General features: G+C 43.2%; 1 protein-coding gene across 1 annotated transcript in view; it reads right to left on the reverse strand.

The window, feature by feature from the left end:
- The window catches only part of PTPRT (protein tyrosine phosphatase receptor type T), a 764,724-nt gene that overhangs the window by 32,192 nt on the left and 715,980 nt on the right, over positions 1-16,552 (reverse strand). Inside the window, exons 20-24 of the mRNA XM_056844110.1 lie at positions 14,891-14,967; positions 12,853-12,889; positions 9,800-9,897; positions 7,652-7,768; positions 6,824-6,978 (exon numbers count right to left, since the gene is read on the reverse strand). Of these exons, the coding sequence (XP_056700088.1) occupies positions 6,824-6,978; positions 7,652-7,768; positions 9,800-9,897; positions 12,853-12,889; positions 14,891-14,967 (484 nt within the window). The remainder of the gene's footprint in view (positions 1-6,823; positions 6,979-7,651; positions 7,769-9,799; positions 9,898-12,852; positions 12,890-14,890; positions 14,968-16,552) is intronic.

Below are 16,552 nucleotides of genomic sequence, written 5' to 3' on the forward strand. Positions count from 1 at the left end.
TTCAACTTGAGATCCTGGAGAGCTGCTGCCACTCAGAGTAGACAACACTGACTATGACAGACCAATGGCCTGATCCCCATGTTGCTTTATACTGAATACTATATACTAAAGCTCAGGACTGGCTGAACAAATATTTGATTCCAAATACAAAATTTGTTGCATCTCTCACTTCTCCTCCTGTAAGCCTTCAACTGCTCATAAAGTAGAAAGTCCTTCCTTTTTTCCCCAGAGGATAGAGAAACTTCAGACACAAGAAATGCTAACAAAGCAAGGAGATAGGAATGACTATGAATTAATGGTCCAGTTTAATCAACAACTAGGAGGGAAGAAGACATTTTTCATTTGAATAATTTTAATGAATAAGTGGCATTTTCTCCCCCCTTCTCTCTTTCTGCTTTTCAAAATTTTAACAAATAGCTATGTTTTCTATATTTAGAGGAACCCAGTACTTCATAAATATTGAATTGCAATGTTATCATCCATTGAAGCATTAGAGAGAATTTCATAATTAATTACTTAAAGCTGGCCATTTATATTTAAGAATGGATAAACAAAAATGGATAAACAAAAACGTCATCCAATCATTACAATTAGGAAGAAGAGAAACATCATCTTCTATTCTCAGGACTATGGCATCTGGATCCTAGGATCAGGATCTACCAGTAGCTAGAGTCCAGCTTCAGTTGAAGGGTTCTGCCAAGCCTATTTCAATGTTGGCATTTTATTATTGGCATACTGTGTGCACTGAACTGAACACTTCAGATACATGGCACAATTAGGGCTGTCGATTTGGTTTGGCTGTTTTTAGTTCGGGACGAACCGAACTCAAAAATGGCGGGAAAACGGGGGAGCCGAATTTAGCGAGTTCGGGAATTCACGAATAAATTCGGCAAATTAGGGGCGCAGCAGCATAACCGTCAGTAAGCAGCATTCTCCCCCGGGCAATCGGTGGCCAAGCTGGGTCTTCTTCTGGCCAATCAGTCAGGATTGATTACTGGAGGAATCAGCTGCTGCACGGCCCGGCCGGGGAGAGAAAGAGAAAGAAATCCTCGTGGGGTGTGTGTGCACATTCGCTCCTTTCCGTGGCTGCAGGGGGCGCATTTTTGGGGTAGAGACCCCAAACTTTCAGCAGAGCTTCAGACGAGCCTTCTTAAAAGACCCCCCAAGTTTTGTAAACATTGGGTCAGGGGGTCCCGAGATATGGGCTCCCCCTTTTCCCTCCCCCCTTTTCCATTTCCGTGGCTGCAAGGGGTGCTTTTTTGGGGGTGCAGCCCCCAAACTTTCAGCATAGCTTCAGACAAGCCTTCTTAAGAGACCCCCCAAGTTTTGTAAAGATGGGTTCAGTGGGGGCAGAAATATGGGCTCCCCCCTTTTCTCTTTCCGTGGCTGCAGGGGGTGCATTTTTGGGGTTGCAACCCCCAAACATTCAGCATAGCTTCAGACAAGGCTTCTTAAGAGACCACCCAATTTTTGTAAACATTGGGTCAGGGCCCCCCGAGATATGGGCTTTCCCCTTTTCCCTATTGGGATGAATGGATCACCCTCGAGAGATGCATACATATGGATCTCATATTGGATACAAGCCTCCCAGCCCCTCCTGATGGAACAGAAGACAGCCACAGTAAGACCCCTTTGGGGGCTTTAATCTATAATTTTTCTCCTGTGCGTGTGTGTGTGTGGGGAAAGCAGAGTATGTGTGTGTGTGTGGGGAGGGAGAAGTTTCTGTGGGTGGGTGGGGGAGCCAAAGGGGGCTTTTGCCCGTTCTGCCTGGGGTGTGTGTGCCCCCTTGAGTCTCTATTTTGATGCTTGCTCAAAACTGGTTTTCAAATGGTGACTTAAAGAATGCATTTGCCTGGTCCCGACTCGAGTCCGATGCAAAAGGGGAAATTCCACCCCCTCCTGCTCATTATGCATAGTAGCTGCCTCTGTCCCTTTCCATGGTTTGCAAACTCCCAGGTGTCAGGTGTTGCTTTGCATGGTTGCAAATGTGTTGCTTTACATGGTTGTGTTGCTTTGCAGTTGTGTTGCTTTGCAGTTGTGTTGCTTTGCAAACTTCTTCACACCTGCCCCGCCCTTGCTCCCCACAGCTCAGCTGTTTGTTGGGGCTGGGAGCTTTGTGCGTGGGCTGCAAGCTCTGCTCAGAGATGCACATTAAGGGTGGGGGGGACCCCTTTCAGGACCCATGTCTCAGCCCCCCCTGACCCAATCTTTACAAAACTTGGGGGGTCTGGCAAGAAGGGTCCTTTGAAGCTCCGCTGAAAGTTTGGGACCTCTACCCCCTAAAATGCCCCCCGGAGCCGCGGAAAGGCGCAGTTGTGTTTTTAATGGCTTTATTCGGCCGAATTTTTTTCCCAAACTTTGAATTCGCGCCAAATTGCACGGTCCCAAAGCGAGAGAGTTCGGACTTCGGCATATCCCGAATCCAGATGGTCCGAATTTGGCCGAATCCAAACTATACCATTTTTTTTTTCAACAGCCCTAGGCATAATACTGCTTCAAGGACTATGGGTCAAGCAGGATGAAAACATCAGTATGCACACTGCTTTTAAAGCAAGTTTGAAACAGAATCTTGATACCTAAATATTAAATGTGAAATGCTAGAAGGCAATAATAATGCTATCAAATAGCAAATATTTTTAAAAAGCAAATATCAATTAGCATCTAGATATGGTGATGCTATCTAAACTAGGGCTGTCGATTCGGTTCGGCCCGAACTGAAAAACAGCCGAATTTCCCGATTCGGCGGTTTTTAGTTCGGGACGAACCAAACTAAAAAATGGCGGGAAACCGGGGGAGCCAAATTCAGTGAGTTCGGGAGTTCACGAATAAATCCGGCAAATTTGGGGCCGTCAGTAAGCAGCATTCTCCTCCCCCGGCCAATCGGTGGCCAAGCTGGGTCTTCTTCTGGCCAATCAGTCAGGATTGAGTACTGGAGGAATCAGCTGCTGCGCGGCCCCGCCGGGGAGAGAGAGAGAGTGAGAGAAATCCTTGTGTGTATGTGTGTGGGGGTGCTTGTGCACATTCGCTCCTTTCCGTGGCTGCAGGGGCCGCATTTTTGGGGGTACAGACCCCAAACTTTCAGTGGAGCTTCAGACAAGCCTTCTTAAGAGACCCCCAAAGTTTTGTAAACATTGGATCAGGGGTCCCGAGATATGGGCTCCCCCCTTTTCTCTTTCTGAGGCTGCAGGGGGCACATTTTTGGGGGTACAGACCCCAAACTTTCAGCAGAGCTTTAGACAAGCCTTGTTAAGAGACCCCCCTAGTTTTGTAGACTTTGGGTCAGGGGGTCCCGAGATATGGGCTCCACCCCTTTTCCCTTCCCCCCTTTTTCATTTCTGTGGCTGCAGGGGGTGCTTTTTTGGGGGGTGCAGCCCCCAAATCTTCAGGATATCTTCAGATGAGCCTTCTTAAGAGACCCCCCAAGTTTTGTAAAGATGGGTTCAGTGGGGGCAGAAATATCGGCTCCCCCCTTTTCTCTTTCCGTGGCTGCAGGGGGTGCATTTTGGGGGGTACAGACCCCATACTTTCAGCGGAGCTTCAGACAAGCCTTCTTAAGAGACCCCCCAAATTTTGTAAACACTGGGTCAGGGGACCCCGAGATATGGGCTTTCCCCTTTTCCCTATTGGGATGAATGGATCACCCTCGAGAGATGCATACATATGGATCTCATATTGGATACAAATGGAATTATATTGGATTACCCAGTCCTCCTCCCAGCCCCTGTTGATTGAACAGAAGACAGCCACAGTAAGACCCCTTTGGGGGCTTTAATCTATACTTTTTCTCCTGTGTGTGTGTGTGTGGGGGAAAGCAGAGTCTGTGTGTGTGTGGGGAGGGAGCAGTTTCTGTGGGTGGGTGGGGGAAGCCAAAGGGGGCTTTCGCCCGTTCTGCCTGGGGGGGTATGCCCCCTTGAGTCTCTCTCTCCCTGGTTTGAGGGGGGGGGGCTTCAGTTGTATGTCCTCAGGTTTTCCCTCATTCATACGACGGTTAGGTCTATTTTGATGCTTGCTAATGGTGTTTTCAAATGGTGACTTAAAGAATGCATTTGCCTGGTCCCGAGTCCCATGCAAAAGGGGAAATTCCACCCCCTCCTACTCATTATGCATAGCTAGCTGCCTCTGTCCCTTTCCATGGTTTGCAAACTGCCAGGTGTCAGGTGTTGCGTTGCATGTTTGCAAAGGTGTTGCTTTGCAATTGTGTTGCTTTGCAGTGTTGCTTTGCAGTTGTGTTGCTTTGCAAACTTCTTAGCACCTGCCCCGCCCTTTGCATGTTTGCAAAGGTGTTGCTTTTCAGTTGTGTTGATTTGCAGTGTTGCTTTGCAGTTATGTTGCTTTGCAAACTTCTTAGCACCTGCCCCGCCCTTTGCATATTTGCAAAGGTGTTGCTTTGCAGTTGTGTTGCTTTGCAGTGTTGCTTTGCAGTTGTGTTGCTTTGCAAACGTCTTTGCACCTGCCCCGCCCTTGCTCTCATCAACTGTTTGTCGGGGCTGGGAGCTTTGTGCGTGGGTGCCAAGCTCTGCTCAGAGATGCACATTAAGGGTGGGGGGACCCCTTTCGGGGTCCATATCTCAGCCCCCCCTGACCCAATCTTTACAAAACTTGGGGGGTTTGGCAAGAAGGGTCCTTTGAAGCTCCGCTGAAAGTTTGGGACCTCTACCCCCAAAAATGCCCCCCCAGAGCCGCAGAAAGGCGCAGTTGTGTTTTTAATGGCTTTATTCGGCCGAATTTTTTTCCCGAACTTTGAATTCCCGCCGAATTGCATGGACCCAAAGTGGGGGAGTTCAGACTTCGGTATATCCCAAATCTAAACGGGCCGAATTCAGCCGAATCCGAACTATACCGAATTTTTTTTAATTCAACAGACCTAATCTAAACCAATACTATTATTATTCAATATTGAATTGCTGTGTTGAACGGATATTGAAATGATAAATACTGAATTAACACCTGAATATTATGGAATTTTTGGGAGAAATCCAGATTTGTTACAGCCAGGACCCCTATAATCATCCAGTGCCTTATGCTGGCCTAAAACATGGGGAAACAGACTGGTAAGGCCACCCCCACCTCACTTTCAGACCTAGAGCATGAAGCTCATAGGGCCAGGGTGGGAAGATGTCTTGATCAGACTCACACATTTACAGGGAATTAAATTGCCAGCTAAAATTGATTAAAATGCAAAGTGAGGTTTTCAGGTACCCTTTGCAAAAAGATTCATCCTAAAAACAAACATCCTTTCCAGATAACATCATTTCACATACTGGCCATATAGAGAAAGATCAGTGTTTCTAATAGAGAAAGACATATTACAGAGGATTTATAGAGTTTAGGACAATGCCCAATACATCAAAGGGAACAATCTAGTCAGCTGCCTGAGCTAATCATACTGGAAAACCCATCTTCTTCATCTGAACCCCAACATATTTGTAAGCAAAGATCCTGTCACTGCATCTAGGTTCATCACTAAAAAGGTAAAGGTCCCCTGTGCAAGCACCGGGTCACTCCTGACCCATGGGGTGACGTCACATCCTGACATTTACCAGGCAGACTTTATTTATGGGGTGGTTTGCCAGTGCCTTTCCCAGTCATCTTCCTTTTACCCCCAGCAAGCTGGGTACTCATTTTACCAACCTCAGGAGGATGGAAGGCTGAGTCAACCTTGAGCCGGCTACCTGAAACCGACTTATGTCGGGCTCGAACTCAAGTTGTGAGCAGAGCTTGGACTGCAGTACTGCAGCTTACCACTCTGTGCCACGGGGCTCCTCAAGTTCATCATTACTTTTTATTTCATTTCATTATTTACTTCATTTATACTCTGGGCTTTCCTTAGTGGGGACCTAAAGGGGCTTACATTGTTCTTTCCTTCATTTCAGTCTCACAACAACACTGTGATGTAAATTAGGCTGACAGTGTGCGACTGGCCCAAGGTCGCCCCGCAAGCTTCCATGGCACAGAGGGTCTTTCTACCTGATTTTCGCTGATTCTAGTCAACTCTCTGACCATTACGTCCTGCTGGGTGCTTCACACATGCTGAATAATGAACTTTCAATGCACTCTGCAATCTGTTTTGACTGTATGAAGGGCAAAATCTAATTGCAAACAGTCACTAATGTATATTGAAATTGGATTGAAAGGACATTATTCAGCATGTATATATCAGACTATCTCCTGTCATGGTCAGCTAGTGCGCCAAACTGTTACTAGTGAAGGGTATACGTTTATTTGAAGCCTGAAACTAGCAGATAATTTCATTTGACTCCAAGAAGTAAGACAGGAATCCCACCCTCATCCCCAAATTGGCATGGGAAATTAGCGTGAATCTGATTGGCTGTTCCAACTGCTCCAATTGCATTGAGACTCTGCCTGGGGCTGTCTGGTAACGTGCCTTCCCTTTCTGGCTGCTGGCCAAAAAGTGAGCTTTATCTTCTTCTTTCCATTGTCCCAACCATGGCTCCAGTATCCCAAGGGTGCCTTTCCCAGTGAGCTGTTGGGGGATTAACAGGAACAGCTGTGATCCCGTTGCTGCACCAGTATCTGCATATCCTTTGCCTCGCTGGTGCCCCCCAGAAATGGAGTTTTAAAATAACTGGGTTTCAAAACCTTTTTTCATGTACAATAGTTATGTTACCAGTTTGCGATCCTACTGTCCAGCTCACACTAACTCTTATGATTGCTTTGTATTCAGTGATTGGTGTACCAAAAGATCAAGTAGATTACACAACATGTGGTTTGTGCTATCACTTAGGCTGAAGGAGATTAGGAAAGCGAGCACAACTGGTGAAAATGAATGGGAAGAAATGACAGGGAGAAACAAATTGTATACCTGCAGTGCACAACAATAGGCCCTGCCTCTGGTGGATTGAGGAACTTCACTTGTCGAACAAAGCCCAAGAGGCCTGTGGCATAACAAGGAACCCCATGGTCTGGCCAGCTGGTGAAGTGGAACTGCCGAATCTCTCGGATCTCATGGTAGCCTTTCTGAGGAAATAAAACAACCTCTCTTTTTCTCCACAGCAATGTTCCACAACAATACTAATCACTGTGTTGTTATTTCCGTGCCCACTCTTTGTTCATTTTATTAATATCTTTTTCTCCTACTTGACATAAGCTGTAAACACATGTGTTCTCACAAAACACTGTTCAAAAGCAAACTTGATGTGACAATTTCTTCAGTGCTTTAGCAATGAACATGGGGACCCATTAGCACTGATAGACATACTGTGCAAAGCAGCTTCAATACAATTGCTTTTTTGCAATATTTTTCCATGTGCGTGTGTGCATAAGTAACATGGAGGAAGGGGAAAGAATTGAAGCCTGCAGCTTACTTTGCATACTACAGGTTGGAGCCAGCCTAAATTTTCCATCAGCAGAATGGAACATTCCTGCCTCCCTTCTCCCACTGCAGTACCCATGATCTCCATGAAATGCTCCTCCTGGGGGATAAAGGACCTTGGGGGTCAAAATGGGGGGGGGGTTGCAGCAGGAATGGGGAATCTGTGGAAACTGCCAACTTAATTTGGATCCAATCCTACAATTCCAACGTTAGTTTTAGAAACCCTTTTTGCTCAATGAGACTAAGAACAGTGAAACACAAAGCAAAGTGATCTTCCACGGTAACAGAAGGACCAGAACAGAAAGGAAATCCACTCACCTTTTGGACTGTAAAAGTGCGAATGACATACTCTGCCAATGGTTCTGTCTCAATTAAGGTGACTTTAATGTCTCCATAGACCTCTGTATCATCTGGCCAGTATCTAACACATTTGACCTATACCAAGGAAGATCACAAAGTAAATGCTAACATATAGAGTAAAACATGTCCTAAACCCATACCCTAGATGCCTTTCCTACAGATAAACCCAAAGCAATGATCTATTGGTAATGGTGCAAACCAGATATTTACCAAAAGGCTTTAAAATACATGTGACCCCATCAACGTGCACTGACTCCCATGCTTAAACTCGAACCCAGGCAAAATTACATAAATTATATGTCCAAAGAGATGAGTATATTATAACTTCTTAGCAGCTGTGACCGAGAATGCATTTGAATCTTGACATGTAGCTCGTACAATTTTCTTTTCCAGTCCATGCTTGCAGTATAACATTTTGATTGATCACTAGTAATATATTTCTCTGGGATCATATTGCCATTCAGGATCTGCTTGAGCCACGAATCTAATTGTGCCAGACCCTCTAACTCAAATGTAGTATGAGGCATCCCAAGGTGAGCTGGTCTACTGCTGAGACAGATGACGGGAGCCTTCAACAAGACACTTGTAAGCAGGAGCTACCCCTCCCCTATCCTGATACATGTGCTGATCTATGCACCCTCCCCTTTGGAGCAACATGGAAAAAGCTGGATGCTATTATGGGGCAAACAGGAATTTTGTGGCTCTCATTCAGACTGGCTCTGAAGAGGCACCTACTTTTGCCTACTTCATGTTGTTCCAGGGTGTAGACACATAAATAGGTGACTTATGAATGGTTCAGCCATAATGAGGGACAGCAAAAACAGTGTGGATTACTAAGAACATTGTGGGGTTAGTTGGTGAGCAGCCCAAGGCATTGAACAATGAGAGACAGACCACTCCTAAAACAGCCTATCATTCGATGACACTGCTCAGCCATTTAATAAAACCTAGTCAAATCCATATAATGTCTAATGTTTTCATTTGTGGGGTGCTGGTATGAATGTACAACACAACATATTTTGATGTGCATGGAGTAGACTTTGTTGATCTAGCAATCAACCATACCTGTTGTAGTGCTAATACAACTCCATTAACATTAAAAAGTTTTATAATATTATAATAAGGATGATGACAGTAAGCGAATTGTTCATCTTGATGGATAGTTGAATGGATAATTCAAATAACCTAGTTCTTCCACCATACAATGAGCTTTAATCACTGTGTGGTGAGGCTCCCACGGAGCTTTGTCATCTGAAGGGGTCTCACATACAATAGACTCATAGATAGTGTTCTTTTGGCAAGCTCTAAAAAGGTAGCTTTGCTAAAGCCAGGAATCAGTCACAGTGTGGACAGATGATGAAGAAGCTATCAGACAATGGGAGAAAGTAGGTCAAGTGAATCTATCCAAAAATTTATCAGGTAATGATATCTGGGCACACTAGAATTAATACTTACAGTGCCATCCTAAGCAGAGTTACACCATTGAAAACAATGGGCTTAGAATGGTATAAACCTGCTTAGGATGGCACTGATAGAGCCAATGACAGTAAGAAGGTGCTTCTGGCCATGAGGGAAAGCAACTAAGGATGCAAACACATGACCATTTATCACACTATCGTTAACAATGGCTTTTAGAGTAGCTTTAACCTCATGAACAGCAAGTGATATGAGGGTTTAAACCATGCAATAAACTGATGACTAGCATGCTGCTGCAATTGCTTGAAGATCTGGGAAAATCAGAGTAGTGGTAGTAATATTTAACTCACCTTATTGTTGATTCTTTAGAAAAAACAACTTTCAGAATAGTTGAAATGAAGTAACTACATAACATGGATTTTTTTGATGTTCCGCTGGCAGAAGAAAATCCTTCCCCTGCCATCCTTTCTCCTAGCACCCTGTGTGACCCCACCCAGAACACTGTTAGAGGTTGAGTGATCCCTGCAGACAAAAAACCATGTATGGGCTAGGCGTTGTAGCAAAGAGAAGAATCAGGAGAGATTGCTCCTCCTCCCCCTTCCTCCAGCAGAACATCTGTAGGATCCAACCCAATGTTCCTTTAGCTGTATGTGATAGATAGTGACTGCATGCTTTGGGCAATAATCATACCCTGCCAACTTCCACCAGGTTGGTAACCATGACAACACTTGCAGAATTCTCCTGCCAGATCATCCTCCAAAAATCCTTCACTGTCTCTTGCATCGGTCCTAAGGGGTAGAAGAATGAGTGAGAAAGGACACCCCAAAGGTAATTTTGGAATAAACAACTCATTTTTGCCTCTCTCCACCAACATGCCTGCCCAACTGAACATCTGACCTTTCTACAGAGGATTTACTGTTCTTTAAAGCTTGGCTTGCAGAGCAACCCAATTCTTGAATAAAATAGATGATGGGGATAAATACCTGGTCTACTGCTGAAGCAATATGTGTTGTGTGCATGTGTTAAGTGTTGTCAAGACAGATATAAATATGCATGTTCCCTATTCAGTTCTGGAAACTTTAAGAGATATATGGAAGTTAAGCTTGTAAATCAAAGCATAAAAGAAAATTTACAATTCTAAGACTGGGCAGAAGAGTTGCCAGTTATAAATTAATGCTAGGATTTGGAAGGTATCTTTAATTGTTTGGTGAGATCTTAGGTGAGAAAGCCTTTGGATGCAACTTAATTATTGTTAAATAGATGAGTGTGATATTTGTGATTTTTATCAGAAAGTTTGAAGAAGGAAGGTGCTAGCTAGGGCTGTGCGTATTGATAAACCTGAACCAAAAAAAAAAAAAAAAAAACCCTGAAAAAAGCCATTTCGGTAAATTTCAGGTTCAGGTTTACCGAATTCCAAAACCTGGGGGGTGGGGGAAGCAAAAGCCGAATTGGCCATTCCTGGAAAAAACAACAGGTAATTATCCTGCTTTTTCAGGTTCTCCCCAGGCTTTGCGAAGCTCCTGGGGGGCATTTTTGAGGTAGAGCCCCCAATTGTGCAGGGTAGCTTGCAGGGACTCACCTTGCAAGAACCCCCAAGTTTGGTGAAGAATCGGTTGGGGGGTCCAAAGTTATGGGGTATGGAAGAGGTCACCCCTCCTGCCTCCATATAGAAGTATTGGAAGGTAAGATATTCTCTGTTTGCTAATCAGCTAATACTTCTCTATGGAGGAGGGAGGGGCGACCTCTCCAGAGCCCATAACACTGGACCCCCTGACCCAGTCTTCACCAAATTTTGGGGTTCGTGCAAGGAGAGTACCTGAAAGCTACCCTGAAAATTTGGGACCTCTACCCCTAAAAATGCCCCCACAGGAGCTTCGCAAAAAAACCCCTTTGTTTTCTATTATGGGAATTTCCCATTAGTTGACTTTCACAGGATTGCGTCTATGTAGAGGGGGTTAAGGTCCCCCAAAAGATTGGGCCCAATAAACCTAAACCCAAATTTTACCAAATGTTTTTTGTATACCCCTAGTGCTAGCTGCTTCTTCCCAGATTTGACACTTTGCTCCACATCAGTATATATATTTGCAATCAGCCACATGCTGTAAGACACGCTGCCAAACACTGCTGAAGACATTTTTTTAAAAAAGCAATATATTTGCAAATAAGATTTCTTATGGTTCAAATTCATGATCAAAGTTTACATCGTCGCAATTTATCAGAAGTATCAAGTCCACTACTGGTCTGAAATTTATATTGGATTATGGGGAATTGATTAAATTTATTTATTTATTTACTTCAGTTTGAGTCATCATCATTATCATCATCATCATCTTGAGTCCTTTGTGGGGAAAGGCAGGCTAAAAATATCACAAATAAATATCTTAGAAAAAATGTTCTAATTACAGAAATATGAGAAGCAGAGATTTGTGTGTGTGTTCCTACTCAGCTAGGTACAATTAGGGTTTTTCCCCAGATACTTGAAAGCATTATGATGAGGCTATTGTGCCTTGAGTACATATATTCAATTTCCCCACCCCTTTCTATTGCAATCTCTGATTAACCAGACATTTAGATTTTTAAAATGTATACACTTCTGGACACTAATGGTTCTATCATATCTCATTCCGGTTCTTGAAAAACTGTAGTCTGTACTCCTTTCATTTTTCAGATAGGCAGCACCCTGATGGTTCTAATAAGTATCAAGATCTTGGAGGAGGTGACCCTCCCAGCTAAAAATGGAGAAAGGTACATGTCTATGTGTGCAAAAAATGATTAAAACAAGGCTGCACTGATTAAAACAAAATTCAAACTTGATCAATTTAATCAGGTCACTTTGGTGGGTTGATGTCTAACAAAAGAAAAGGAATGGCATACATTTATTCTTGATAGATCCATTGAGAGATAAATGTTCCTACTGCTTGCTTTCCATAAGGAGGAAAATCAAAACATATCATAATGCCAGCACATTCACAATTTTGAGAACTAAAATATATATATATATATATATTTTAAAGGAGAAGAATCAATGTAAACACTGGCATAGAGGAATTGTCTGGATTAGGATTTTAGCAAAAAAAAAATCTCAGGAGAGATGAAGCAGGGGTCCTCAAAATAAAAGAACCCCCTGAGAACTTAAAATATACATGCTCACCAAGAAGCAGTGTTAGTCAACAGGGTCACACCTGCTCATACAGTCCTTCCTCAGTGCCTCTGTATCTATGGGGCTTATCCTGTGAAGGATTTTAGAGTGTACAAACTAGACCTACAAGACATTACAATCACCCCCTACCTTTCCTCTAAGGGCTTAGGCTGGTATATGCAATCCTTTTTATGTTGTTTTTCAACAGCACCCTGTAAAGTAGGCTACACTGAGAAAGAGTGATTTGCCGGGTCACCAAGGGTGCTTCATGGTAGTGATTTGAATCCAAGCCTCTTGTTATAGCCCAGTGCTCTAATCAGAACAGCACATTGGCTTTCTGCAAGTCTGGTATTCTACTCTATGATTTGTGCATCCAGTTATAAACAGCCTGAGGTACCTTCCTCAGGATTATAAGATGGCCTCAATGAAACCGGGGAGAGTATTGGAAGGTTGCCATTGGGGGGGGGTATGAAAGGATGGGGAGAAATTTTGTACACTTTCTACTCAACACAGAATGATGAAATGCATTTATGAAGATTCGTCATTTCTAAGCAGGATGTACATACTGCTTTAAAAATCTTTATATCAACTTAATCAAACTTGCCTTGAGTTGCAATGTAATGGTGAGGACGATGATATCCCTAGAAGAGAAAAAGGAGACAAAACAAACAAACAAAAATGAAAATCAATGAGGTTCTACTATTGAGGACTTTCAGATGTAAATTTGCTGTATTAGTCGTTACCTGGCACCACAAATACTTACTATCATCTGAAGTAGACACTGATGGCATTTTCAGCAATAGGCTACTGAATAATACATTCCACCAAAAAAGAACCTTTGTGTTCCTCTTGTGGTAGACTATTTTCATGTGTCTGCCCCAGACACATATAGGTCTTTTATGCATGGGTACTTTGACTCACGTTCGCCCCCGGCTTGACTGGGTTGTTCCCTGGAATTATGCATGAGTTTTCTGTCCCTCAGAGATGGCCTTGTGTCCATCCTTTGCACCTCCTCCCCACCTGCCGAAAACTCAGGAATGGGCTGTGAGTCTTTGGGTCTCACCAGTCTATCCTAGCCCTTCACCTAGAAGTAAAGCCTGTTCATCCCCGATGATCCACTTTCCATTGCACCAATCAGTGGTTGGCTTTTGTAAAATGCCATTTGGGGATAATTTATTAGGTGGAACGAAAGCTATTTAACATAAGTACATGCCAGTGAAATTATTCTTGGGTAGAAACACATCAACTTTTCTTATCGTTTTGAAAAAATCTGAAAGAATTTACCTTTCACCAAAAAATAGGACAAATGTGACTGTTAAAAAACTGAGCTCAGAATTCAGCTAGATGTTTCCATACATATCCAAGCTGCTCTCGCTTTAGAAAACCTTCACTGCTAATTCATTAATAGACTGAACATGGAGAAATCGGCATCCCTCATTTGAAAAAACGTACATCTGTTTCTTGTCAAAACTAACTCAGGAATTAGTGATTTTTTTTAAGCTGTGTAGGCTGCACCATATTAAATATGTTTTTCCTTTCCCTTAATTGAAGGATCTTTTTAAAAAACACTATTGTATAATTAAGGACTAAAGCTACTTGTATTAGAAACGGGGATGCTGTTAAATACTTTCCTAATGGGTAACAGATTTTGCACTCTGCCAGGAATCCACAGGACTTTATTAGTAAGATAGAGAGAGTTTACACTGATGTCCCCAACCTTCTTTCCATTATCCTGCATTTTTAAACAAACATATGTGCTTATACTGTTGGCCACATGTACTGGGGATTATATCCCATTTTGATCCCATTTAAACAAACATATGTGCTTATACTGTTGGCCACATGTACTGGGGATTATATCCCATTGAACTCAGGGCAAACTGTGTGTGTAAAGTGCTGTCAAGTCGCAGCCGACTTATGGCAACCCCTTTTGGGGTTTTCATGGCAAGAGACTAACAGAGGTGGTTTGCCAGTGCCTTCCTCTGCACAGCAACCCTGGTATTACCAGGCGGTCTCCCATCCAAATACTAACCAGGGCTGACCCTGCTTAGCTTCTGAGATCTGACGAGATCAGGCTAGCCTGGGCCATCCAGGTCAGGGCAAACTACACACTGTATAAAGAGACATGGAAGATTATTCCATGTCTCGTGGCTCTTTGTTAAGGTCTTACGCAAACAGCATATGACCTGATGTCTTTGCTCTGAGTGTCATCATGCCTCACCAGCTACAAACATCTTCAGAATGGGGTCTTCCAGTGAGAAAATGGCAGAGAAATAAAGGATTAAAGAGCTTCTTCCTTCCTCCCAGCCCGAACTGAAATGCCATTTGCCTCCTTGGAAAAAGCAGTCCTTTCTGCTACATTTATAAAAGGAAAAAGATACCTCTTAAAATGAGCTCGAAAGAAAACCTACTGTGTAGTTTCACCCCTAGTCTTGCCTTCCAAACATCTCCTTGATGAGGAACTAAAAGTTACAGTCGTAGAAGAAAAGCCCTGTAGGCTCAAAAGCCTGGGTGCTATTTTACCACCACAAGGAGCTAATGCCTTCTTTTTCCTCACTAATAAACGGACTTAATGCCTTCTTTTTCTTCACTTTTGTTAGGGTTCTTTTTACAGGGGGGAAAAATGTTTCCACGGCACTTACATCTATATAGTTGGCATTTATGTAGTCTGAGTGGGGGTCTCCATCCAGCAGTTGCAGCCTGACCCTGGAGTGATCATCTGAAAATAATCAAGTAATACATGACAGTTGTTGGAAGGTACAGACATTTCAAAGCAAAGGGGAAAGGCAAAGAGGTATAAGAATGTGAACAATTCAGGAAATGATTAATTCATTTACCAAAAAAACCCCTGCTAAATGTATATCGTTTCAGCTCTGTGCCTGCCTGAGCCATCCGGAAGCTAGTCTATAATTTATGTTCCATCCTTTGTTCACCTTTAACGTGATCTTCGATTTATTACACACTCCTTGGACTTAGTATTTCTCCAAGCAATTTTGAAAGCATTCACATTTTTCAAGACACAACCTTTGTCAGGTCACAGCTGAATCATTGTCCAGAAGCACTTGCATCATAAAAAACCTGAATGACTTGGGGTCTTTTTGGATTGTCAGAGAAAGAGGATTAGAGTTTCGAGTGGCTTTTCTAGCCCTTTTTCTAGCTGGGGCTCTCCTGATTAGTCCTGCTTAAAGGCAAGGTTAATAGAACGTATGAGCTAAATAAGGTCCGCTGTTATTATGATTCATTTTTCTTGCACCTACAATGACTAGATGCTCTCCCCCCAAAAAGGGTCTGGTCTATACATGCAGCAGAATGAAGTGGTAGAGTTCTGAGCTGGTGGGAAGAAGGGCTGTACCACATCAGAGTGTGGGGAAGAAGTCATAATGTTCATGGTCCCCTATGTAACTACTTCCTGCAAAAATAAATCACACCAAGGGCAATAGTTCTAGCACAGCTCTTCACCCACTGTGCCCATTTTCCTCTTCCAAATAATTACTAATATAGAGGTACTTTGTAAAATATAATCTCACACCTGCAGTCAGAATGTTCTATTCTACCGTCTGCCGTCTTGTTACCACCTCATTCTACTGCATATGTGGACCAGGACAATGAAAGAGACACCTCCAAGCTTGGTGTATAGGAGAATGGACTCAAGAGGAAATGGTTGCAGGTATTGGGGTCAGTAACAACCACTTCCCTTTCTAAGAGCTAACAATGATATATTAGGACCATAGGTTGTTACTAGGTTTGCCAGGTTTCCTTCTATGGTGGGAGATCTCTTGCCGGCAACCCCTGCTGATGCTCCCTCAGTCATTGGGAGAAAAATAAATTTAAATATTGCCATCAGTGCAACAGCTTTACACCTGTTGTGGGAAAAAATGCCTCTCTAGGAACTGCCAGAAATGCTATGGTAAAACCAGCAATTCCTAGAGCGGCATGATGTCAATTCTGGGTTTTCCCCAGAACTGACGTAACATCATCACACTTTATTACAGCACACGCACACACAAACACACATACTCCCGCTAGTTGCCAGCAGTTGGTGGCAAAACAGAAAGTACGGTTTAGTGCGAAACAGTCAAGACTGCCCTCTTTGGCACAATAATTGTCCACAGTCATGTAAGAATTCTCACTCCTGTAGTCAGTCAGTCAGACAGACTGAAGATATTACTATATCAAAATATATGTCAATCAATAGTAACCTAGCCCATTTTATTTCCAGTGTTTAGGAAGGGTAACAGCATCTCATAGCATGTCATTATTATCCCCATTTTAGAGACAGAAAACTGAGTCTGGATTGCAGGGCA

The sequence above is a fragment of the Euleptes europaea genome, chromosome 2, assembly GCF_029931775.1.
Source record: "Euleptes europaea isolate rEulEur1 chromosome 2, rEulEur1.hap1, whole genome shotgun sequence".
NCBI lineage: Eukaryota > Metazoa > Chordata > Lepidosauria > Squamata > Sphaerodactylidae > Euleptes > Euleptes europaea.